Source organism: Ascaphus truei, chromosome 2 (genome assembly GCF_040206685.1).
Source record: "Ascaphus truei isolate aAscTru1 chromosome 2, aAscTru1.hap1, whole genome shotgun sequence".
NCBI classification, from domain to species: Eukaryota; Metazoa; Chordata; class Amphibia; order Anura; family Ascaphidae; genus Ascaphus; species Ascaphus truei.
The window spans coordinates 485,646,652-485,673,890 of NC_134484.1; the positions used below are offsets into that span (position 1 = coordinate 485,646,652).

At 48.2% G+C, this 27,239-nt stretch overlaps 1 protein-coding gene across 3 annotated transcripts; it reads right to left on the minus strand.

Moving 5' to 3' along the window:
• Positions 1 to 26,507, minus strand: LOC142488061 (uncharacterized). 3 transcript variants are annotated; one of them, XM_075588430.1, is made up of 3 exons: positions 26,262 to 26,507; positions 20,339 to 20,440; positions 1 to 2,613 (listed from the first exon to the last, which is right to left on the minus strand). In XM_075588430.1, exons 1-3 carry the CDS (start codon positions 26,317 to 26,319, stop codon positions 1,028 to 1,030), a joined length of 1,746 nt encoding a protein of 581 aa, XP_075444545.1. In that variant the 5' UTR covers positions 26,320 to 26,507; the 3' UTR covers positions 1 to 1,027. The 3 variants fall into 3 exon arrangements, with proteins under 3 accessions (XP_075444545.1, XP_075444547.1, XP_075444546.1); XM_075588432.1 differs by lacking the exon at positions 26,262 to 26,507 and adding an exon at positions 21,422 to 21,659; XM_075588431.1 differs by lacking the exon at positions 20,339 to 20,440 and having other exon boundaries at positions 26,262 to 26,506.
• Positions 26,508 to 27,239: the final 732 nt, after the last annotated feature.

Below are 27,239 nucleotides of genomic sequence, written 5' to 3' on the forward strand. Positions count from 1 at the left end.
TTCACCACTTTATTTTTTATTTATTTATTTATAAAATGTTTTACCAGGAAGTAATACATTGAGAGTTACCTCTCGTTTTCATGTATTTCCTGGGGACAGAGTTAAGATGACAAATAATACATGGTTACAAATACAGTTACATAAGTGAACAGGTTATACATTATATACAAGACATTGCATGCACAGTTAAAGATAATATATATTATAGGCGTATGTAACAGTTACAGACCAGATTAAAATGTGAGACAGCCGTAGTTTTGAAAGAACTTAAACTGGTGGTGGATGCAAGAGTCTCCGGTAGGTTGGGTTGCACAGTAAGAAAATTTACAATAACCCCCTCGACTCTCCTTCTCCTATACACATTAATAGGGCATGGGGAGGAGTGGGTTAATGGCCATGGGTGAGAGCCGAGAGAAATACGGGGGATGAGAGAAAGGGGTTGAGTCATGGTGGAAGGGAAGGGTTAAGAGGCATGGCAGAGGGGAAGAGGTTAATATGGAGGGGTGAGATTACCAGCAGGAGGATTCCTTATAGCTGCAGCATGTGAAAGTCAAGGAGCTCCCAGACTCGCTCCCACTCCACTGTCTCTACCAGACCCACACACAGTCCTCTCTCTGACAGTCCCCACCCCCACGCCTCTCTGCCAGACCCACACCCACTCTGCAGCTGCTGATAGAAATGCCATGGTAAGAAGTAATGGCAAGTATTGCGTTACCGTCCATTTTTATTACTGCAGTATTACTATGCTACTGGTATATTGCCCAACCCTACTGTGAATGATCACAATATTTTATCTCATGTATGAATCCTCGTGTGTAAGGAGGCTGATCCTCTGTGAAAAGCTTTCCCCACACTATGTACATGGAAATGGTTTCACCCTCCTATGGTGGGTGAGGAGGTGGCTCATTTGAGAAAAGCTTTGCCCACACTCTGTACATGTGAATGGTTTCTCCCCTGTATGTATCCTCTGGTGTAAGAGGAGGTTGTTCTTAATACAGAATCGTTTCCCACACACTGCACATGTGAATCATTTCTCTCCTGTATGAATCCTCTGGTGTCTGAGGAGGTTGCTCTTAATTGTGAATTTTTCCCCACACTCTGTACATGTTAATAGTTTCTCCTCTGTATGAATCCGCTCAAGAATGAGGGGCTCTGTCTTCCGAGAAAAGCTTTTACTACACTCTGTACATGTGAATGGTTTCTCCTCTCTATGAGTCATCTGGTGACTGAGGAGATTTTTCTTAATACTGAATTTTTTCCCACACTCTGTACATGTGAAGTGTTTCTCCCCTGTATGAATTCGCACATGTTTGAGGAGGTCCTCCTTCCGAGAAAAGCTTTTACTACACTCTGTACATGTGAATGGTTTCTCCCCTGTATGAGTCATATGGTGTCTGAGGAGGTTTGTCTTATTACTGAATTGTTTCCCACACTCTGTACATGTGAATGTTTTCTCCCCTGTATGAGTCCTCTGGTGTACGAGAAGACTGCTCTTAACTGTGAATTGTTTCCCACACTCTGTACAAGTGAATGGTTTCTCCCCCGTATGAATCCGCTCGTGGTTGAGGAGCTCTGTCATCCGAGAAAAGCTTTTACTACACTCTGCACATGTGAATGGTTTCTCCCCTGTATGAGTAGTCTGGTGTACGAGAAGACTGTTCTTAAATGTGAATTGTTTCCCACACTCTGAACATGTGAATGGTTTCTTCCCTGTATGAATCCGCTCATGTTTGAGGAGATCCGTCTTTTGAGAAAAGCTTTTACTACACTCTGCACATGTGAATGGTTTCTCCCCTGTATGAATCCGCTCATGGTTGAGGAGATCCGTCTTCTGAGAAAAGCTTTTACTACACTCTGTACATGTGAATGGTTTCTCCCCTGTATGAGTCATATGGTGTCTGACGAGGTTTCTCTTATTACTGAATTGTTTCCCACACTCTGAACATGTGAATTGTTTCTCCCCTGTATGAGTCATATGGTGTCTGAGGAGGTGGCTCTTATTACGGAATTGTTTCCCATTCTCTGTATATGTCAATGGTTTCTCCCCTGTATGAATCCGCTCATGGTTGAGGAGCTCTGCCTTCCGAGAAAAGCTTTTACTACACTCTGTACATGTGAATGGTTTCTCTCCTGTATGAATCATCTGGTGATTGAAGAGGGTCCTCTTGGTACTTAACTGTTTCCCACACACTGTACAAGTAAAAGGATTCACTGCTGTCTGAATCATCTGGTGTGGAAGAAGTTTCCCTTTTTGTAAGAAACCGTTCCCACCATCTGTACATGTAAAGATTTGCTCCCTAGCGGGGACACAAAGGTGTGTGACCAGGTCCCTGTCCAGTGAGAAGCTTTTGCCACACTGACAACAGAGAAAAGGCTGAGCACCACGGCTTCTTCTTAAATCTGTCGCATACCTTTTGCTGGACCCAAATTTAGAGTTCGTCTCCACTGTATGCTGTACAAGGTCTGTAAATTCACCATCATGTGGCACTGGTTCCTTGTATGTGTCTAAAATGTGGCAGGAATCATTGTTTTTTGGCACTTCTGGGCTGCGTGGAGTCAGACAGCTTCTGGATGTATCAGAGCTCAAGTTCTGTTCCTCATTCAGGCCGATCTCTAACAGAAGTAAACAAAAAAAGACAGAACAAATGTTTTCAAATCTGTAAATCAAATTACTGAACGCAAATTACAAATCCAAAACACTGAAGAGTTTATTTCACCAACACTTAATTAACAAAATATTCTCTTCACTGAGGGATTTAAACTTGTGGCCCATGGACATCCAGTGGCCCCTAATGACTTTGGTGGTGGTCCCGAAGGCCTGCAATGTATTTGTAGCAGCTCTCACAGTGAAATCATTGATACATATATATAACTTGTATTTATTACTGTATTCATTATTTACGGATACATGTACATCCTCCAAATAATTAACATTAAAATGTCCACGAGAAGTAAAGTTAAGGAACTCCTGGTCTATCATATTAGTGCGTTAATAATATCAACTAAACCAGACAGCAACCTATAGTGTAAAGATACTGTAGATGCCCATGTATGTATGTCTTTATTTATATAAGGCCCGCAGTGTACTCAGCGCTTTACAGCAGAAACAATACAGTACAGGGAATTATAATGCAATAAGTGCAACAAACAAAATCAGACAATAGGAACGGAAATCCCTGCCCTGGAGAGCTTACAATCTAAGTGATGCAGTGACTTCACTGCCCATGTAATCTTCTGCCATAAGACCCACACAAACTAAACTGCTCCATTGTGTGTCATATTTTGTCAGTCACAAATACTATTCATACAATTTCCCAAGCACGCGGCCTTGGTGTAATATTTGACTCCTCTCTTTCCTTCTTCTCTCACATTCAAAACAAAGAAAAAAGGAGCACTGCAGAAAAGAAGAACTGGAGGCAAAAGTAGAAAAAATAAAAGAGTTATTGAGGCACACAGCCTAAGTTACAAGAGAAACCTCCAACGCGTTTCTTGCTGTGGGCGCTGTATCAAAGATTGGTTTCCTGAGTCTAGAGAGTGTCACGTTATAGGCACTCCCCGCCGGAAACACTGCCTACCTGTATCCCAGGTAAAAAAGTCCCATGGGAACAAAACAGTCCAGGTAAAATGTAACCACGGAAAGGCAGAATAACTGTGGGGGAGAAATCCAGCAAAAGGAGACAATAAAGACTACCATAACAATAAACATAAATAGACTCATAAGGACAATACAAATTAAATAAAAAAGCATCAAATTTCAAAGTGGATAGGACGTGGAGAGAATAAAATTCTTAGATTAATTTTAATTAAACTCAACTACCAAGGCAAAGATTAATTAACTGTAACACCAAATAATATAATATAATCACATAATAATATACATGTAATAAATATAAACTCAACTACCAAGGCAAAGAACAATTTGAATCTTGATCAGGGGAATCTACATAATGAATAAGATGTAAATAAATAAACCACACTGAGAAAATTGCCACAGTAAGGATACAATACTACTCATCAAATGTGACTAGAGAGAGACACATATGTATCTCAATGATAGAAACAAATGTATATGAAACACACACAGTATTATATAACCTGAGAATGGGCAAAGGAATAATATAGCTTAGAGAAAATGTTTTAGGTCCCATTCTGTATTAATCCCAAAAGGGGATAGAGTATTAAGTGAGTGGATCCAAAACATCTCACGCTAATTAAGCTTCTTAATTATATCACCCCCTCGTGTAGGGACAGGTATAGATTTAATCCCCTCGTGTAGTAACAGGTATGGATTCAATCCCCTCGTGTAGGGACAGGTATAGATTCAATCCCCTTGTGTAGGAACAGGTATAGATTCAATCCCCTCGTGTAGGAACAGGTATAGATTCAATCCCCTCTTGTAGGAACAGGTATAGATTCAATCCCCTCATGTAGGAACAGGTATATATAGATTCAATCCCCTTGTGTAGGAACAGGCATAGATTCAATCGCTGGAAAATGAAAGGTGGACAAGTTTCCCAATGTACAATTTGTAAAATGTTTGGAAACTGGGAGCATCGGATCTAGTTTTAAATAGAACGAATGTGCTCCATAATTCTGACCTTCACTGGTCTGATTGTCTGCCCAACGAATCCTCGACCAAAACCGCAGGTTAAGTAATAAATCACAAAATTACAATGAATAAAAACTGGAGTTGTGTGTTTTCTTACTGTGTACAATATCAATAGATTTGATAGGATTGGCATAGCAACAAATACACATTTTACCACATTTGAAAAAAAACAAAAAAAAAAACATATTACATTTGATTCATGAACACGGTCTGACCTGGAGGTAAATAAACTAGGTGAAAGATAGTTTGCCAAGGATTTAGCCTTTCTAAATGCAAATATTGGTCCTTGTTCAATTGGCTCTAAGGTCTTTCTCCAAGGTAATTCCCAATATTTCTAGATGATTGAGTGGATTTGATCTATGCCGTGTAATAAACAGCGGATTGGACCCTTCGGGAGTGCCCTGGTCTCCTTGATTTAAACCCCCTGCCTAGAACCAATCGAACCATAAGACAGTAACTCAGCATGAGTACAGAGTTTGGCATTCATGTAAGCCTCCTCTGTATCCCTGTTCTGCAGCCCCTGACAGAAAATCTGTTTGCCAATTCGGTGGCCTGTTGATCAAAATAATCCTCGTTAGAGCAAAGCCGCCTTAGGCGGAGGAATTGGCCCTTGGGTATACCACGGATGAGTGACCTGGGGTGATTGCTATCCGCTTTAAGAAAGGTATTCCTGGAATTTTGTTTCCTATAAATGTCAGTCTGGATTTATCCTGTAATGCCAATAAATAAAGTGATATCTAAATAATTAATGTGATTAATATGGTGTTCATAAGTAAAGTTAAGATTCAACATATTGGAATTAAGTGTATTAATGAAAGTGTCCAGTGAATGTGAATCCCCTTCCCAAATCATAATCAGGTCATCAATAGAACGCTTGTAATTGATTGGATCTATGCCTTGTAATAAACAGCGGATTGGACCCGAAAGCGGATACAATTTCAATAAAGAGCTTTTGATCACCCAATTGGCGTCGGAACTTTATAATAGACATTTTGAACAGAACAGGAGCGCAGGTCTCAAGATATGTAAAAGAAAAATAACACAAAATAGTGCAACACAAATATTCACAATTTTCAGAGAGACCTGTAACTAGTGTCAGTTGCACTCATAAATGTGTAGCCCATAGGTCGCCATTGGAGCTCCATGCAAGTCTATGGAGATTTCCTTTGTTTTGGCCTGGTATCAGAAAAGACCAGCAGGTGGCGCCCGAGAGGACGAGCGGAACTCCTCAATTGAAATGAATGGAGTAATGTCTTTCAATGGGGATTCCTCGAGTCCGATCTCCAAGAACTAGTTGGCTGCTGGCCAAACCGCAATCCCCAAAAGGGGATACAATTTCAATAAAAAGCTTTAATCGCTAAATTGGCGTGGGAACTGGGTCACGGCCAAGTTCATTCATATTAAAATTGTAACTCCGGTCCTAGGGCAGATAGCGGTCTAATTCTTTTTGCCCCTAGCTCAGGGGGACCCCTTACTCGACCCCAACAGGGTCCAACAGGCAATGGCAACAGGAAAGTTGCGCGGCCGCCACGAGGGTCGCCCCATTGACCACAATGGCAGAGAAAAGCCGCGTGGTTTTAAAACCCTAAGTGTAAAACTGCGAAAACATAAAACCTATATATCCGGTTCTGTAAGGACTAGAGGGCTGGGATTTGGCCACCATGTAGTCACTGCTCCGGCATGATTGCATGGCAATTTCCAGCCCTCTCCGATCAACCAACCAAACTGAATATTTTGATTTATATAAAATATTGTAACTGTACTGTATTTTATACCTGGTTGAAAGCCCGCAAAAATCCCTGACCCACACGATATGTTAATGGTCAGGGGGAAACAGTGTGTCTACACAAAGGCTACACTGATCAAATGCTCATCCCCCCTGTTTGTAAATACAGGGTGGAGAGAACGCAGCACATGGCCTGTCATATGAAGTGCCATAATTTACACCTTTAGTCAGGTTTCCCCACCCCAGATCCCCATCTGGAAGACTTGGCGACACCAACTCTTTTGAGAGGGGTTAGGAAAAGGGAGCCTGACTAAGGGATTATGCGCATTTGCCAGCTACCTGGGGGCAGGTACCAAAGTGCTTCCCATGTTAGCTGGCAAAAGGTATTTGGGTGCAGATAATTGTCAACCAATATCTGAGACCCAATGTTAGGGATAGAGCCCAAATCCTATATAACTGATTGTCAGCTCTATGCCCAATGTTGTTCGTGACTACATCTGAATGATACCTGATGCCTTGATGAATTGCTAATCTGAATCCTGATTACTTCATTTCCCCATTCCCACGTAAGTGTATATATTCTGTGTGTTATTTGTTCAATATTGTGTGTTCATCTTCCCTGAAGGAATAAACTTTCTTTATCATATAACTGTCGCATTCAATTCAACCCAGTTATTTAGGTGTATATTATAACCCTGTAAGCTACCGTGACAATAAGTGAAGTTAAGATTCAACATATTGGAATTAAGTGTATTAATGAAAGTGTCCAGTGAATGTGAATCCCCTTCCCAAATCATAATCAGATCATCAATATAACGCTTATAAAAAAATAAAATGATTAGAATCACCAAAAATAAATGTGGATTCCCAGAGACCCATAAAAAGATTAGCATACGACGGGGCAAAGGAGGTACCTATAGCCGTACCCCATGTCTGCAAGTAAAACTGTGAATTAAATAAAAAATAATTGGGGGTCAATAAAAATGTGATGGAATCTAAAAGAAAACTGCGACGTGAAATAGATAATGAGGAGGACTGAAGGAAAAATTGAGTAGCCTTAATACCCTGGTCATGATCAATGATGGAGTATAACGACATAACGTCCATCGTAACCCATCTATAGTTCTTATGCCATTTAACAGCTTTTATAGCACATAACAGATCTGTAGTCTCTCAAAAAGGATGGTAAATTTTTTACTAATGGTTGTAACAAACCATCAACATATAGCGACAAACCATGTCCCAAAGACCCAATGCTAGCCACAATGGGCCGCCTTATTCTTTAATCTCCAGGACAACCACTGGGAAACCTGGCAACAAGAAAAGGAAAATCCATCATGTAAAGCTGGGAGTGGGGGCGTTTCTTGTGATTTCACTCCTCTGATATTGGTATAATATAATACCTCTTGTAAAGAAATGTATTACTAGCCCCTATGGCAGAAAATGACAGAGTTGAAGATATATTATCTTCTTACCTGCTGATGGTCATGTGATAGAAAACTAAAAAGGTGCTCCAAGAAGGAGGTGATGACAATAAATGTGCTAAATAATCTTGTAACAAATATTTTTTATTGGTTTTCCGTGAGTGTTACAAGAAGCATTCCAAATCATTTTCGGGAGGCATGTTTACCCGACACAGTGTGCATACAATAAAACAACTATACAGGGAAAACTGCATTGAACATACCAGTACAGTAACTCCACTTAACTCGCTTGAGAAGATAGAAAAGGATAGGCAAAGAAAGAGAGAGAGGAGAAGAGAGGGTGAGGAAGGGTGTGGGGGGGGGGGGAGGGGAAGGATGGAGCTAGGAGAGGGACGGGGAGAGGGGGGGATTGTACCCCACTCCTCCCGCCTGGGGGGCGGCGCAGGGAGCTGGTGATTCAGGTGGAAGGGCCATCAGGCCTCTTCTAGGACTAATTTTATACTATTTTAATTGTAGGGTCACTGGTCCCAGACTCTGTTGAACCGGTCCAGTCTCTGGTTCAAGAGAGCCGATAGGTACTCCATCAGTTTAACCTCATTTGTTCTACGGAGCACCATCTGTTTGGACGAGGGTTTTATTTTTTTCCAATTGGCATTGAGCAAGCAGAGAGCTGCAGTGAGCATGTGTGAGATTAGTTTTCTAAGAGGAGCTGAGACTGACTCGCTCTATTTACTTACCTGACTTTGAGTCCACTTTACACTCCACCCTCTCCTCTCTCAGCTCTGTTACAGACCCTGACAACCTCGTCAGGAACTACAATTCTGCCTTGTCCTCCTGTCTTGATCTACATGCCCCGCTTTCTCTCTGCCGCACTCACCCTTCTAACCCTAGACCCTGGTTAAATTTCCACATGCGCATGCTGCATTCCTCCACTCGTTCCTCTGAACGCCTCTGGAGGAAATCTCATAATCTCGCAGACTTCCTTCACTATAAATTTATGCTATCCTGTTTCAACTCTGTCCTCTTGCAAGCTAAACAAGCCTACTTTTCTTCACTAATCGACATGCACATGTCTATTCCACGCAGACTGTTTGTAGAGGGAGAAAGGGGGTGGCCCGGGATTAAAGGGGTTACACCCCATTTGGCCATCCCCTGACCTCACCAGGGAGACAATGGGTTAACTGGGCTGAGGTCCAGAAATGTGATTTAACCCTTGTTATGACATGTAAATGTGTATTCCCCTGTTCCCATGCTTTATTGTAATATCTGGTTTAATCAGTGTCTGCATCACACACACTAGGATCCATCCGGGAGCACAAGGGTTAATAGTTGTTTAGTGATTATAGCCCTTTGTGTAATTTTCCCGCCTTTTCAGGCACCATTTTGCAGGCACCCATAGGCTACCATTGGGGCTCCATGTGTTTCAATGGCGAATCTTGCTGTTTGGGTCCTGTTTCCTGTGAAGACCAGCAGATGGCGTCCGAGAGGAGGAGCGGCGGTTTCCCATTGTAAGTCAATGGGCCCATTGACTTCAATGGAGAATCCTCGAAGGAGCTTTTCAGGAACGAGTTGGCTGCCGTTCAAACCGCAAAACCGCAAAGCGGATACTTTTTCTATAAGAGAGCTTTGATCACTTAGCAGTCAAGTTCAACAACAAGTGGCGTGGGAATAAACAGTTCTAGAGCACATAGAAATAAAATTCTTTTTGCCCCATGTTCCTAGACCTCCCCCACTCGACCACAACCGGGTCCCCGTATCCTGGACCCCCGATAAGGGTCGAACAGAGAAGAGCGGGTCGCGCCATAGGGTCCAATGGCGGCGGCAGAAACGGCTCAGGAAAACGGCTAAGTGTCAAAAGCTGAAATTTGGGAATCCATAGCTCCGGTTCCGGAGGGTCCAGAGGATCAGAGTTTGGGGTATCTGTAGTCACTGCTCCGGCATCGCTGCAGAACCATCCTTGACCCTCTTGGACCAACCCGACGGAGTATGGACCCCCTTAAAAGTTCGGGACTTTTCCCATAGACTCCAATGGCGGCCAATCTCCATTGACCGGCTATGGCGGAAAACCCCCATTGACTTCAACGGCGGCGCAGCCCCGTTGAAAGTCTATGGCGGCGGATTCCCATAGCCGCCAATGGCGGCGGTTTGCCATTGAAAGTCTATGGCGGCAGAGCCCATTGTTTTCAATGGGGATTTAGTGAAAAACCGTGATTTAATTTACAGCGGAGTTTTTTGTATTAAAATAGGAAACGGTTTAAGGTGTATTTGTGTAACTCCGGTTCCGAAGGTCGTAGCAAGTCGCAAATTGGACCATAGGGTGTCCCAGTTCCGGCATTGAGAACTGGGAAGTTTGGACCTGCTGGACCCAACGGAACCGGATATTTTAATATGTTTGTGTTTTATCCTTCATACTGTGTCCCAAAGCAGGGATAAAACCCAGAGGAAATTCCTTTGCATACCATGGTAGCATATGGCTAGAGAGGCGACCCAAAGTCTAGGACTTAAGTATTGTTCAAAGGATTTTGTCACCTCCACTGTTTGCATGAGGGCGGAGGTTACTCAAACCAGAGCAGTCTTTAAGTGTCCCATTTAACACCTTACAACAAAGAATATCCTGCCAGGAATTCAATCTGGTAGACTAGCTGGCATTCCTGATGCAGATGAGGGGCTACAGAAATAAGACCCCAGAGTTCTAATGCTCATGTACCAGCTAGCAGGGGGGCATGTATCAAAATGTGTTCCCACGTTAATGAGTGGCTAGAGGTAATTGAAGACCAATCACCTATACTCAATGTTAAGGATAGGGTAAAAAAGGTTTATAAACTGTTGTCCACCCTTTCTCCTTTGTCTTCTGATATCATCTGAATTGTTACCGGATTGCGAGAGAATTGATATGCTACATACTTCTCATTCCCCATCCCCAAAGTAAGTGTACTTCTTGTCTGTTACTGTATTATTTCGTGTGTTCACCTATCCAAAGGAATAAATATACTTTATTATATCTAAGCCTCGTTCAGTTCAAACCCAGTTATTTGTGTAAATTACACCCTGTGATAAGCTATCGTCACACTGTTCTCTACTCAAACCACCCTCAGCTCCCTCTCCTTCCTCCATCTCCGCTCAGGACTTTGCTGACTATTTTAAGGAAAAGGTGGAATCCATACGTCAGAACATCCCCTCTGTTTCTTCCTCCCATCCTACACCTCTCCTAACTCTCCTCCTGCCTTCCTTGACTCTTTTTCCACCGTCTCAGAGGAGGATGTGTCGCAGTTGATCGCCTCTTCTCCCTCTACCACTTGCCTTCTTGACCCCATTCCCTCCCATCTCCTAAAACCTCTTGCTCCTACTATAATCCCTACGCTCACACACATTTTTAACTCCTCCCTCGTCTCTGGAACCTTTCCATCCTCCTTCAAACATGCAACAGTCATACCATTACTCAAAAACAGCAAGCTTGACCCTACCTATCTTTCTAACTATCGACCTGTCTCCCTCCTGCCTTTTGCCTCTAAACTCCTTGAACGTCTTCTATTCTCTCGCTTGCTCCATTTTCTCAACACCTATTCTCTCCTAGACCCTCTACAATCTGGCTTCCGCACTGCTCACTCCACGGAAACAGCCCTCACTAAAATAACTGACGACCTGCATGCTGCCAAAGACAGAGGTCATTACACTCTGCTCATATTATTCGACCTCTCTGCAGCATTTGACACCGTGGACCACCCTCTTCTCCTTCACATTCTCCAAACTCTTGGTATTCGGAACAAAGCTCTATCCTGGATCTCATCCTACCTCTCCCATCGTACTTTCAGTGTCTCTTCTGCTAACACCTCCTCCTCCTCTATTGATCTCTCTGTGGGGGTACCCCAGGGCTCTGTCCTGGGACCTCTTCTCTTTTCTCTGTACACACTCTCTCTAAGTGACCTAATAACATCTTTTGGGTTTAATTATCACCTCTATGCTGACGACACACAAATATACTTTTCAACACCTGACCTTACACCTGCTGTACAAACCAAAGTTTCTGAATGTCTCTCTGCTATATCATCCTTGATGGCCCTCCGCCGCCTTAAACTCAACATGGCTAAAACAGAGCTTTTCATACTTCCTCCCAAACCTGGCCCTACTACCTCCTTCCACATTATTGTTGGAACTACGATCATTCACCCAGTAGCCCAAGCACGCTGCCTATGGGTCACACTCGACTCCTCTCTCACATTCGCTCCTCACATTCAAAACATTTCTAAAACCTGTCGCTTTTTCCTCCACAATATAACAAAGATACGCCCTTTCCTCTGTTACTCAACTGCTAAAACTCTGACTCAGGCCCTCATTCTCTCCCGTCTTGATTACTGTAACCTCCTGTTGTCCGTCCTTCCTGCCTCTCACCTGTCTCCCCTAGAATCTATCCTAAACGCTGCTGCCAGAGTCACACTACTCTTTCCTAGATCTGTCTCAGCATCCCTCATAAAATCCCTCTCCTGGCTTCCGATCAAATCCCGCATATCACACTCCATTCTTCTCCTCACTTTTAAAGCTTTACACTCTTCTGCCCCTCCTTACATCTCAGCCCTAATTTCTCGTTATGCAACATCCAGACTCTTGCATTCTTCTCAAGGATGTCTTCTTTCTACCCCCTTTGTATCTAAAGCCCTCTCCCGCCTTAAACCTTTTTCACTGACTACCCCACACCTCTGGAATGCCCTTCCCCTCAGTACCCGACTAGCACCCTCTCTATCCACCTTTAAGACCCACCTTAAGACACACTTGCTTAAAGAAGCATATGAATGGGGGGCGTGCCGATGACGTCAAACAGAGCAGACGGGTGAAGGGAGAGCTCCGGAGACCCACTCAAATAAACACCTAGCAAAGACACTTTTCGTCCGGCAAAAAATTCCCTAAAGGTCCCCTCTTACCTCCTAAACCCCGCGGCATATCAAACAAGGGGAAAAACCAACCGGCCCAGGGGGTTGGCAAGTATTTCACCCCCGCGAGGCAGAGCGCTGAAGCGGGGGGGGAAAAAACAAGATGGCGGATCTCCGCCAGGCGCACAAGGCAAACAAGGCCTGCCTGACCCTGTAAGCCCCGCTGAAAACCCTCCCCCGGACGGGGGAATCACAAAAGCGTTCCTCGAAGAACTACACTTCTTTAAGGTCAGCTTGCAGGGATCTGTGTAATTTAACACGCTAAATTACACAGATCCCTGCAAGCTGACCTTAAAGAAGCGGTCACGGCAATTAAGCAGGACATACAAGGCCTCCAAGAGGGTACCACGACACTGGAGAACAGACTTGAGGAGGCCCTAAAACATCAGGCTGATGCGGACAAAGAAATATTCCGCCTGGGCCGGGTAATCCATTCACTGCGTGATGGTCTAGAGGACCAAGAAAACTGGGATTGCCGCCAGAATCTGAGGATCTGCGGCATCCCGGAAGCGGTCCAGCCCGGCCACCTAAAAGAGTACTTAATGGACCTGTTCTCCTTTATATGTGCTGACTTGGATCAACGCGATATGGAGATAGACAGAGCACATAGAGCGCTGGGGCCGCGGTCAGATGATGTGAACCGCAGACGCGATGTGATCGTACGGCTCCACAGCTATTCCACCAAAGACAAGCTGATCGGTGCGTGCAGGGAGAGAGACACAGTCCAGTTTCGAGGCGAGTCACTCCAGGTCTATAACGACCTGTCGAAATTAACGGTCAACCGCTGCAAGGAGATGCGTCCCCAAACACTGCTTCTACGTGAGAAGAGCATCAAATATAAGTGGGGATTTCACTTTAAGCTTGTTATCAATAACAAGGGGAAATTCCTCACTATTAAATACCCCGAGGATATGGTCCAAATGGCGAAAGCCCTGGGCCTTACCTTGCTGCCTCCCCGGACCTCTGAACCATCTGAGTCCCGAACCCGTGACATGGAAGACCTGCCAGTGAGAGCCTCGGAAAGGCTGGTGGAGCAACGACAAACACGAGATAAGTGATGCTACAGCCGCGCTACGTACCCACTCCGACGCCCTCCTAGAGCTGGGAAAACTTTTTCGAGGTGACAAGATGGCGTCATAGGGCGCCTCACTTACCTAGAGGACGTCCTGGCGCCCATCGGTCAGGCCGCAACTAACAATGCCCTCCAGGATTGATTGCTTCCGGCCGTCGGCTCCTCACCACAAGGGACTAAGCGTTCCGGAGAGGCCCTACCACGAGGCTGCTACGGAGACGCACTCCACAACAGGCCCTCTACGCCTCTCTCCCCTCGGCTGAGGGGGGCCCGACGCACCATCCCCCGATTTGCGAAGAGGCAGCTGCTGTGCTTCCCGGGACCCGCCACGAAGTGTGACAGCGCCTCAGGACATTATAAATCCAGTCCGCTGCACCCCGGCAACACCTGTCGAGGACATCGATTGGACAGGGTCTGTAGCACAGAGCCATACTTAGGCTCAGTTAGCCAGAACTACCCCAGTTATCCCAAGGTTATGTGAATTCCCCTGGTTAAGTGCTGCGCAGAGCGTTGCTATTGAGCACTAGAAGTTTAAGACAAAGATCACCCCTCCACCCATGTTCCCCCCCACGCCCCCCATCACTACCCGTACCCCTCCCCACCCCACCACCAATAACCCTCCCGACCCGCGGTCCCCCACGTCCCCCCCTGGCCTTATCTCTCACCCCCCCCCCCTCGTAGACTCACAAAATCATATTTAAATAAAAGGTGATCGGGAAATCTGAATATGTGAACATGTGAATGTGAAAATCTTGCTGACAACCAAATATAATGCTTGAAAGGTACCTCTACCAAGGATGCAACCCCCCCTTATTCCCTCTCCCCCCTCTCCCCTCCCTCCCCTCCCTTATTCCCTCTCCCCCCCTCCCCTCTTCTCCCCCCCTCCCCTCCCCCCCTCCCCTCCCCCCCCTCCCCTCTTCTCCCCCCCCCTCCCCTCTTCTCCCCCCTCCCCTCTTCTCCCCCTCCTCCCCTCTTCTCCCCCTCCCCCCCCTATATCGTCTCGCAAATTCATGATTAACGATCAGGTTATAACGTGGAGAGGTGTTTCAGCATGACAACTGCAGGAGGCCACAGAGCCCTCCAAACACTGCAAGTGTAATATATGTAACCAACCTGATGCATTTTCTCTTATGTTTGACACGAATTCTCACACACAACGCAGTCTGCTCCCCCCTGCCCCCCTCCTCCTCTCCCACCCCCCCTTTCCCTCTCCTCCCCGCTCTCTCCCTCCGCTCCCCCCCTCTCCCTCCGCTCCCCCCGCCCTCCACCCCCCCCTCTCCCTCCCTCCTCCTCCTCCTCCCTGCCCTCCCCTCTCCCCCCCCCCAATTGCTACACGGGAATTATATGCAAATAATGTTGTGCAATGTACACAATGTTGGAAATGTATTATATTAACCAATGCAATCTGACCCCCCCTCCACCACTCCCTCCTCCCCCCCGCCTCCCTCTCCCCCCCCATCCTCCTCTCCCCCCCCATCCTCCTCTCCCCCCCGCCTCCCTCTCCCCCCCCTCCTCCTCTCCCCCCCCTCCTCCTCTCCCCCCCCTTCCCGCCCCCTCCCCTCCCTCTCCCTCCCCTCTCCCCCCCCAATTGCTACACGGGAATTATATGCAAATAATGTTGTGCAATGTACACAATGTTGGAAATGTATTATATTAACCAATGCAATCTGACCCCCCCTCCACCATTCCCTCCTCCCCCCCGCCTCCCTCACCCTCCACCACTCCCTACTCCCCCCGCCTCCCTCTCATCCCCCTCCCCCCCACCCCTCTCTCCCCCCCCTCAATTGCTACACGGGAATTATATGCAAATAATGTTATGCAATGTACACAATGCTGGAAATGTATTATATTAACCAATGCAATCTGACCCCCCCTCTACCACTCCCCCCCACCTCCCTCTCATTCCCCTCCCTCCCCCCCAATTACTACACGGGAATTATATGCAAACAATGTTGCGCAATCTATACTATGATGGAAATGTATTTTCTTAACCAATGCAACCTGACCCCTCACCCCCCCTCACTCCCGCCCCCTCACTCCCCCCCCTCCTCAATCCCCCCCTCCTCAATCTCCCCCTCATTCCTCACTCCCTCCCCCCCCTCCTCCTCAATCCCCCCCCCCTCCTCAATCCCCCCCCTCACTCCTCCCCCCTCCCTCTCCCCCCTCCCATCCCCGTCCCTCCCCCCCAATTACTACACGGGAATTATATGCAAACAATGTTGCGCAATCTATACTATGATGGAAATGTATTTTCTTAACCAATGCAACCTGACCCCTCACCCCCCCCCCTCACCCTCCCCTCACTCCCGCCCCCTCCTCAATCCCCCCCCTCACTTCCCCCCCTCACTCCTCACTCCCCCCCTCCTCAATCCCCCCCCACCCCCCCCCTCACCCTATCGCCACACTGGAATTATATGCAAATAATGTCGTGCAATGTATGCCATGCGGGAAATGTATGATTACAATCAATGCAATATGATTCCCCCCTTCACCACCCCCTCCTCTCTCTCCCTCCCCCCTCCCTCCTATACGCCTCTCCCACCCACAAATGACCCTCATCAGATAACACAAGGTATACTTTAAGATACCCTTCACCGAGATTACAAGTTACCCAACAAGAGGTTCATAAAGCCATTAGGGTGGACACGACGCGAAAAGGGGCAAGACGTACCCCTCCTCACATAACCACAGACCCTAGCCCTCTAATATAACTCCCCTGAACTGAGATAACTCAGCCTATATCGCCAATACTCTCTCCCCCCCATACCCATCAATAACCCCACATACCCCCCCCCCACACCTCCCCCCTTAACTCACCCCCTCCTTACCCCCTCATGACCTTCAACTCCCCCCCCTAGACTTCCAACCCCGTCCACCTCCTCCAGATGGGTACGCCGAGACCGTGACTCTGATCCCAACCTCCCCACAAGAGGCGACACAGGCCCACGAGACTGATTGCCCTAACCCGACTCACTTGAGGTACAATACCTCGATACCCTAATAACCAAGGTTGCCTTGATAAAACAGACTCGGACGAAAATAAAGACACCTAAGGGTCTCCACCCTGCCCGAACCTGCCGGAGGTCGTTACCGGACCCGCCCCCAAGGGTCTTAAACCCCACTAGCCGGTCTTTAGCTCAGACCGGACCTCAACCTTTAAAACCCCATTAGGGTCGACTCTCTTCTCTTCTCCCTTTTCCCGCTGTCACTGTCCCAGCGGGCCCTCCTCCCACCCTTCCCTCCTGCCCACACTGGCTGTCAGCCCTTAATCCTAGATCACCAAAAGCACACACCGACTCTCGTAAGTGGGTAGAAACCCCTCACTTAAACCCAAACTCGCCTGTCCCTACTAAGAAGGGAGAGCTCTCACAAACTAATAGCAAACCTAGATAACATGGCCCATCAGAAAGCAATAAAAATTGTCTCCTTGAACGTCAAGGGCCTACATAATAATAGGAAGAGACGCCTTGCCCTCCAGGAAATAAAAAAGTCGGGCGGCGATGTTGTTTTCCTTCAGGAGACGCATTTCACGTCTCAATACCCACCCAAAACATTTCAACAGGCGTATCCGATGAGCTATTTCTCATCATTCAGTAGTAAACGCCGAGGGGTTGCCATTCTGATTCGTCAGGGCACCCCATTTAATCTAACAAAAATTAAGGCAGATCCAGAGGGAAGATTTATTGTAGTCTATGGCTCACTCTCGGGCTCGGCAATTGCCCTTGTTAACCTCTATGCCCCAAATGAGAACCAGACAGAATTCTTAAAAAGAGTTCTGGAAGAAATTGACCCACAGTACTTATCCTCGCTACTTGTAGCGGGTGATCTTAACATGGCTCTCAACCCAAATGAAGATAAATCGAGCCACCCAGGACGACAACATTCCACTCAGTCCCAAAGACTGGGGAAAATTTTTAAAGATATTTAGGAGGATTTCTCTCTAGTGGACATTTGGAGAACGAGTAAACAAAAGATACCTCCTTGAATGCACTCAGAGTGGCTAAATGGGTGATGTGGTAATTATAGTTAAAAACCTTTTAATCACATAAGAAAGTTAAAACATATTTGTATAGAGGGGTGTGGTATAAATAGTCCAGGACCAGCCCCTTGTTAACAAACCAACAGAATCTTCAACATTAGTAGGAAGATAGTAACAGTACTCCACCCTAAAGTGGGCTTACTCGCTTAGAAAATCCCCTTAGCCACTCTGAGCGCATTCAAGGAGGTATCTTTTGTTTGTTTGTTTATCAGTATCCCTATCCTCTTTTGCACCAGTATTTGGCACTATTTACTTATCATCACTATTGTTATTTTTGCTGATGCGGGAGCATCCCCCACCCATCTCTCTCCCCCCCCCCTTTGTTATGGACATTTGGAGAACACAACATCAGGGGCAAAGGGATTACACTTTCTACTCGGCACCTCACCAGACCTATTCCCGTATTGACTATTTTCTTACTACCAAGAACATTCTAGAGGCTGCTATCAATTCGGACATAGGCCCTATCATGTGGTCAGACCATGCTCCCATCACCCTGACCCTATCCATCCCATTGGTTAAATCGGCCTCGTATAGCTGGAAACTGAACGACTCCTTATTAAATCACACCGAGATAGTGAAGGAGATCAAAAAAATCCCTTAGGGAATATTTCAGAATAAACGCGGGTTCAGTCTCATCTCCAGCAATCCTGTGGGAAGCCCATAAGGCGACAATTCGAGGAAACCTTACCTCAATTGCCTCCCACCGGAAAAAAGCTAAAATCAAATTAACCAAAGAGCTTACAGATAATATTGTCAAATTAGAGCAGCAGCACAAAACTAACCCCTCTCGGAGAATTTATAAACAGCTGACAACTGCTAGAAACGATCTAAAAGTAATCCAATTGGAAAATGTAGAAAAGGCTCTTAAATGGACGGGTCAGAGGTATTATGACAAAGGGAACAAGGCCGATAGACTTCTCGCTAGTAAGCTAAGAGGAATACAAAAAAGGTCACAAATAACGGCGATTAAGAATAACTCTGGTGAGATACTATACAATGAGAAAAAAATAGCAGAGGAATTCACCAAACTTTACACCAAATTACAGGCATACCCCGGTTTAAGGACACTCACTTTAAGTACACTCGCGAGTAAGTACATCTCGCTCAATAGGCAAACGGCAGCTCCCGCATGCGCCTGTCAACACGATCTGAACATCATACCAGCTCCCTACCAGTACCAAAGCTGTGAGCAAGCGGGGAGACTATAGAGACTGTTACACATGCGTTTATTACATTAGTTATGCACGTATATGACGATTGCAGTACAGTACATGCATCGATAAGTGGAATAAAGGTAGTGCTTCACTTTAAGTACATTTTCACTTTACATACATGCTCCGGTCCCATTGCGTACGTTAATGCGGGGTATGCCTGTATATAACCTGAGGGCTCACTCTGCTAACCCTAATACAACGGACTTATCATCAGCTATAGACTATTTAGACGCCTGCGAGCTCCCCTCATTAACGGAGGAAGAAAACATTAGATTGAATGCAAAAATAACGATAGAAGAATTGGAGGCTGCCGTAAAGGCATCAAAAATTTCCAAAACGCCGGGCCCTGATGTTTTCACAAATGCCTACTACAAGAAATTTCTACCCATCTTATCCACTCACTTATTGAACTTGTTCAACTCATTTCTGGAAGGCAGTCCTATCCCACCCTCAATTTCGTCCGCTAATCTGGCTATAATACTCAAAGAAGGGAAGGACCCCACCCAAAGCGGAAGCTATAGACCAATCTCATTGTTGAACAACGACCTTAAATTGTATAGCAAAATTTTGGCGAACAGACTTAATCCTATCCTCCCGAGACAAATACATACAGACCAGGTCGGGTTTGTCCTGGGCCGTCAGGCCTCAGACAATACCCGCAAGATAATTAATATAGTCGACCATACCCATCAGACAGGTTCAAAGGCAATGTTATTGAGCCTAGATGCAGAGAAGGCATTTGACAGAATTGATTGGCTATTTTTAGACCAAACGCTGATAAAATTTGGGTTCAGGGACTCGTTCTTAGAGGGAGTCCGAGCGCTTTATCAAAACCCGTCTGCTTCGGTACGACTAACAGGCGGAGGCTCCGAGAGGTTCCTAATTTGGAATGGAACACGGCAAGGATGCCCCCTATCCCCCCTTCTTTTTGCCCTCACGATCGAACCACTGGCGACCAAAATACGACAACCCGAATATACAGGATATTGTCATCGATAAAGAACATTACAAAATTTCCCTATTCGCTGATGATATCATTCTAACTTTGACTAAACCCCTAACTTCCCTTCCTAACCTTCAAAAGGAACTGACGGATTTCAGAAAGGTATCTGGATATAAAACAGCGACAAATCAGAGGCCCTAAACCTTAGTCTCCCAGATCCCGAAGTAAAATTACTTAAACTAAATTTTAGCTATAGATGGTGCTCTTCATACATTAAATATCTGGGAATTAATTTGTCAAGACACTATCGGGATTTATACCGGGATAACTACCCGAAGCTATGGGAAAGGATCAAAAAAGATCTAGATCAGTGGGAAGGTTACCAGATTTCATGGATCGGGAGGATGATAACCGCCAAGATGAATATACTCCCAAGAATGTTGTACTTTTTCCAAACGCTCCCGATCCACGTTCCGGGCACTGATCTGAAAAACATACAAAACAGATTGTTCCACTTCATTTGGAAGGGCAAGAGACCCAGAGTCGTGAGATCGGTCCTGTTGGCGTCAAGATCTAGAGGAGGCCTGGGGGTACCAGATCTATATAAATACTACCTAGCCGATCAACTTAAACAGGCAGTAATGTGGAACTCAGACCCGGCCCTTTGTCGCTGGGTAAAAATAGAGATTCAGTATGCCAAAATGCCTTCCCTGCTAGCCTGCCTCTGGAGCTTGGACAGAGGAGATGGGCAGATCCACAACCACAAGTTGTAAGCACAAATATGGCCTGTCCTCATCAAGTTCCCAATTGCCCCCCATCCCCAATAACCCAAAATTCCCCCCGGGATGTGGAGCTAAACTGTTCGACCATCTCAGCACACGGGGCATAGGGGCGATTGCCGATCTCTTAAGCCTTGGGAAGCTCCTGAGCTATCAAGAACTGAGGGCCAAATACAAAATTAGAGAATTGGATACGTTCAAATATCTCCAAATCAGAAACTTTATTCGAAAAACATGCCCACTCCCAGAATACCCCACTCTCACTAAATTTGAATACCTTTGCAAGGTCAAGACCCACCAGAAAGGTCTTATCTCTGAGATCTACCGTGCATTAGAGAACTCAACGACCTTCATACAACACGACTATATGCTCAGATGGGCGACAGACCTGAGTATAACTATAGAAAAGGAGACTTGGGAAGAAATCTGGCAGGCAGCCTCAGAAACTTCCCTATGCACTACAATAAAGGAAAATATTTATAAAATTATGTTTGGCTGGTATCTTACCCCAGCACGGTTAAACCAGATCTACCCTCTGGCATCAGACCTATGCTGGAGAGGCTGTGGTCATAGAGGGGACATGGTCCACATCTGGTGGTCCTGTCCAGAAATTGTAAAGTACTGGGCCAAGGTCCAAATTTTGATAGAAGAGGTCACCAACCTAGAATTACCTATTGAACCACTGACCTTCCTATTGGCCGGCCCAATGTCCGACATTGTCCGACCAACTAGGAAATTAGTATCCTCCATTCTCACTGCGGCGAGATGTGGGATTGCGGCCTCCTGGAAGAAAACAACTACGCCAGCTATGAGAACAATTAAAAGGAGAGTCAGTGAAGTGATGCTCATGGAGAGGCTAACTGCTACCTTGAGACAAAAACTCTTCGCATTCTATGATGTTTGGGAGCCTTGGATACTCCTCAATAGAGAGAGACAGCCCGCCCTGCCTAGACGGAGACTCACCCCCTCCCCCTAGGGGAATAAAGAATACCACTCGGATTGAACCCCCAACAGCCAGGTGGGTTACTCACCCCTTACCCCCCCCCTCCCCCACCTCTACTTCCCTCCCCCTCATCCCCCCTCTGCCTTCCCTCTTTGAAGGCACTCCCCCGTTTCGACAACTTGGATTGTCACTCTGTTCCCCAAAAATTGTATTAAAATGTTAGGCAATGTGGTTTGTTAAGCTTTTATTGATGTATCAAAGCCTAATAAAAAATTTGAAAAAAAAAAAAAAAAAGAAGCATATGAATAGCACTGTGGATATTCTGAACACATGATACATAAAGCTTGGCCCCCTGCAGACGCACTTACCAGAACTCCCTCCTACTGTCTCTGTACATTCTACCTACCAATTAGACTGTAAGCTCCTCGGGGCAGGGACTCCTTTTCCTTAATGTTACGTTTATGTCTGAAGCACTTATTCCCATGATCTGTTATTTATATTATCTCTTATTTATTTGATAACCACGTGTATTACTGCTGTGAAACGCTATGTACATTAATGGCGCTATATAAATAAAGACATACAATACAATACTCCCCCGGTTTTGCTAGAAGGAACACCAGGGGATCTTGTGTCACCCTGAAGTGTGATGGACAGATGTCAGGGACTGAGTCCTTTCTGTCTCTGCCACCTTGCAATGGGAGGGACAGATGTGAGAGGCCGTGTGTCCTGTCTGTGTCCCCCTGCAGTGGGAGGAACAGATGTGAGGGGCTGTGTGTCCTGTGTGTGTCTCCCTGCAGTGGGAGGGACAGATGTGAGGGGCTGTGTGTCCTGCCTGTGTCACCTTGCAGTGGGAGGGACAGGTGTGAGGGGCTGTGTCCTTTCCTGTGTCCCCCTGCAGTGGGAGGGACAGATGTGAGGGGCTGTGTCCCCCTGCAGTGGAGGGGACAGATGTGAGGGGCTGTGGGTCCTGTCTGTGTCACCCTGCAGTGAGAGGGACAGATGTGGGGGGCTGTGTGTCCTGTGTCACCCTGCAGTGGGAGGGACAGATGTGAGGGGCTGTGTGTCCTGTGTCCCCCTGCAGTGGGAGGGACAGATGTGTGGGGCTGTGTGTCCTGTTTGTGTCACCCTGCAGTGGGAGGGACAGATGTGAGGGGCTGTGTGTCCTGTGTCCCCCTGCAGTGGGAGGGACGGATGTGAGGGGCTGTGTGTCCTGTCTGTGTCACCCTGCAGTGGGAGGGACAGATGTGAAGGGCTGTGTGTCCTGTCTGTGTCACCCTGCAGTGGGAGGGACAGATGTGAGGGGCTGTGTGTCCTGTCTGTGTCTCCCTGCAGTGGGAGGGACAGGTGTGAGGGGCTGTGTCCCCCTGCAGTGGAGGGGACAGATGTGAGGGGCTGTGGGTCCTGTCTGTGTCCCCCTGCAGTGGGAGGGACAGATGTGAGGGGCTGTGGGTCCTGTCTGTGTCACCCTGCAGTGAGAGGGACAGATGTGAGGGGCTGTGTGTCCTGTGTCCCCCTGCAGTGGGAGGGACAGATGTGTGGGGCTGTGTGTCCTGTCTGTGTCCCCCTGCAGTGGGAGGGACAGATGTGTGGGGCTGTGTGTCCTGTTTGTGTCACCCTGCAGTGGGAGGGACAGATGTGAGGGGCTGTGTGTCCTGTGTCCCCCTGCAGTGGGAGGGACGGATGTGAGGGGCTGTGTGTCCTGTCTGTGTCACCCTGCAGTGGGAGGGACAGATGTGAAGGGCTGTGTGTCCTGTCTGTGTCACCCTGCAGTGGGAGGGACAGATGTGAGGGGCTGTGTGTCCTGTCTGTGTCTCCCTGCAGTGGGAGGGACAGATGTGAGGGGCTGTGTCCCCCTGCAGTGGAGGGGACAGATGTGAGGGGCTGTGGGTCCTGTCTGTGTCCCCCTGCAGTGGGAGGGACAGATGTGAGGGGCTGTGTGTCCTGTCTGTGTCCCCCTGCAGTGGGAGGGACAGATGTGAGGGGCTGTGTGTCCTGTGTGTGTCTCCCTGCAGTGGGAGGGACAGATGTGAGGGGCTGTGTGTCCTGCCTGTGTCACCTTGCAGTGGGAGGGACAGGTGTGAGGGGCTGTGTCCTTTCCTGTGTCCCCCTGCAATGGGAGGGACAGGTGTGAGAGGCTGTGTGTCCTGTCTGTGTCCCCCTGCAGTGGGAGGGACAGATGTGAGGGGCTGTGTCCCCCTGCAGTGGAGGGGACAGATGTGAGGGGCTGTGGGTCCTGTCTGTGTCACCCTGCAGTGAGAGGGACAGATGTGGGGGGCTGTGTGTCCTGTGTCACCCTGCAGTGGGAGGGACAGATGTGAGGGGCTGTGTGTCCTGTGTCCCCCTGCAGTGGGAGGGACAGATGTGTGGGGCTGTGTGTCCTGTTTGTGTCACCCTGCAGTGGGAGGGACAGATGTGAGGGGCTGTGTGTCCTGTGTCCCCCTGCAGTGGGAGGGACGGATGTGAGGGGCTGTGTGTCCTGTCTGTGTCACCCTGCAGTGGGAGGGACAGATGTGAAGGGCTGTGTGTCCTGTCTGTGTCACCCTGCAGTGGGAGGGACAGATGTGAGGGGCTGTGTGTCCTGTCTGTGTCTCCCTGCAGTGGGAGGGACAGGTGTGAGGGGCTGTGTCCCCCTGCAGTGGAGGGGACAGATGTGAGGGGCTGTGGGTCCTGTCTGTGTCCCCCTGCAGTGGGAGGGACAGATGTGAGGGGCTGTGGGTCCTGTCTGTGTCACCCTGCAGTGAGAGGGACAGATGTGAGGGGCTATGTGTCCTGTGTCCCCCTGCAGTGGGAGGGACAGATGTGTGGGGCTGTGTGTCCTGTCTGTGTCCCCCTGCAGTGGGAGGGACAGATGTGTGGGGCTGTGTGTCCTGTTTGTGTCACCCTGCAGTGGGAGGGACAGATGTGAGGGGCTGTGTGTCCTGTGTCCCCCTGCAGTGGGAGGGACGGATGTGAGGGGCTGTGTGTCCTGTCTGTGTCACCCTGCAGTGGGAGGGACAGATGTGAAGGGCTGTGTGTCCTGTCTGTGTCACCCTGCAGTGGGAGGGACAGATGTGAGGGGCTGTGTGTCCTGTCTGTGTCTCCCTGCAGTGGGAGGGACAGATGTGAGGGGCTGTGTCCCCCTGCAGTGGAGGGGACAGATGTGAGGGGCTGTGGGTCCTGTCTGTGTCCCCCTGCAGTGGGAGGGACAGATGTGAGGGGCTGTGGGTCCAGTCTGTGTCACCCTGCAGTGGGAGGGACAGATGTGAGGGACTGTGTGTCCTGTGTCCCCCTGCAGTGGGAGGGACAGATGTGAGGGGTTGTGTGTCCTGTATCCCCCTGCAGTGGGAGGGACAGATGTGAGGGGCTATGTGTCCTGTGTCCCCCTGCAGTGGGAGGGACAGATGTGTGGGGCTGTGAGTCCTGTCTGTGTCCCCCTGCAGTGGGAGGGACAGATGTGTGGGGCTGTGTGTCCTGTCTGTGTCACCCTGCAGTGGGAGGGACAGATGTGAGGGGCTGTGTGTCCTGTGTCCCCCTGCAGTGGGAGGAACAGATGTGAGGGGCTGTGTGTCCTGTCTGTATACCCCTGCAGTGGGAGGGACAGATGTGAGGGGCTGTGTGTCCTGTCTGTGTCACCCTGCAGTGGGAGGGGCAGATGTGAAGGGTTGTGTGTCCTGTATCCCCCTGCAGTGGGAGGGACAGATGTGAGGGGCTGTGTGTCCTGTGTCCCCCTGCAGTGGGAGGGACAGATGTGAGGGGCTGTGTGTCCTGTGTCCCCCTGCAGTGAGAGGGACAGATGTGGGGGGCTGTATGTCCTGTGTCTCCCTGCAGTGGGAGGGACAGATGTGAGGGGCTGTGTCCTGTGTCCCCCTGCAGTGGGAGGGACAGATGTGAGGGGCTGTGTGTCCTGTGTCCCCCTGCAGTGGGAGGGACAGATGTGAGGGGCTGTGTCCTGTGTCCCCCCCTGCAGTGGGAGGAACAGATGTGAGGGGCTGTGTGTCCTGTGTCCCCCTGCAGTGGGAGGGACAGATGTGAGGGGCTGTGTCCTGTGTCCCCCTGCAGTGGGAGGGACAGATGTGAGGGGCTGTGGGTCCTGTCTGTGTCCCCCTGCAGTGGGAGGGACAGATATGAGGGGCTGTGTCTTGTCTGTGTGCCCCTGCAGTGGGAGGGACAGATGTGAGGGGCTGTGTGTCCTGTGTCCCCCTGCAGTGGGAGGGACGGATGTGAGGGGCTGTGTGTCCTGTCTGTGTCCCCCTGCAGTGGGAGGGACAGATGTGAGGGACTGTGTGTCCTGTCTGTGTCCCCCTGCAGTGGGAGGGACAGATGTGAGGGGCTGTGGGTCCTGCCTGTGTCCCCCTGCAGTGGGAGGGACAGATGTGAGGGGCTGTGGGTCCTGCCTGTGTCCCCCTGCAGTTGGAGGGACAGATGTGAGGGGCTGTGGGTCCTGCCTGTGTCCCCCTGCAGTTGGAGGGACAGATGTGAGGGGCTGTGGGTCCTGCCTGTGTCCCCCTGCAGTTGGAGGGACAGATGTGAGGGGCTGGGGGTCTTGTCTCTGTTTGCAATCACCCCACACATCTGCCTGTGTTGTCTCTCCCACTTACTCACCCTCTGTCTCTTTCTCCCTCTGCAACTGCACTGATTGAGATTGGCCGTCTCTTGTCATTTGGTCTCTCTTGTCTGCAGGGTCTTCTGGGAGTTATACTCCTGCTTCTCTTCCTTTACAATTTAAGTTACAGACGTGAACTACAAGCCCCAGAATCCCTCGTAAAACTGACATCATAATGATTCAACCAATCAATGCAGAGCTATGGTAACCACAACCCTCCCCCTCTCACACAAGGCTGCATCAAGTTATTCTGTTTTCTGACATGCTTAAAGCACTCGCATTCACGTGAGCACGTCACTGCTCACTGCCGTTGGCACGTCCCCTCTTACAGCTGTTGGATATCACAATCACGTTGTGATTGGTAGGTATTTCAAATGGGTGTGGGAAGATGGCTATAAGAACATCACTCAGAGACTCATGTTCACTCTTTGATACAGCACCCTGCGTGTGAAACATGTTAGAGTGACTGTATCGGTGCTTTCTTTGTCCATGTTTTTTATCTAAATAAATCCCTCTGATTATTCATTCATCCCTTCGCTACTTTACAGGAACAAATCCTCCCTAAGTCTGGTGGTCAGAAAGCGTATCGCACAGCAGGTGCTAATGCCAATTATCGACTATGGAGACATAGTATACGGCTCGGCACCCCAAACCCACCTTAGCAAACTTGACACCTTCTACAATTCAATATGCTGTTTTGGTCTCCAATGCAACAACAACACACATCGCTGCGAAATGCTCAAAGAACTAGTTGGTCATCACTCGAGTGCTCCCCAAAACTGGAACAACGTACCGGAGACTCTCACATCCACCACCAGTTTAAGTTCTTTCAAATCTAAGGCTGCCTCACGTTTTAATCTGGTCTGTAACTGTTACATACTGTACGCCTATAATACATATTATCTTTAACTGTGCATGCAATGTTTTGTATATGTAACACCTTTTGCCCTCCCCCCCCCCCCCCCCTATCGCAGATG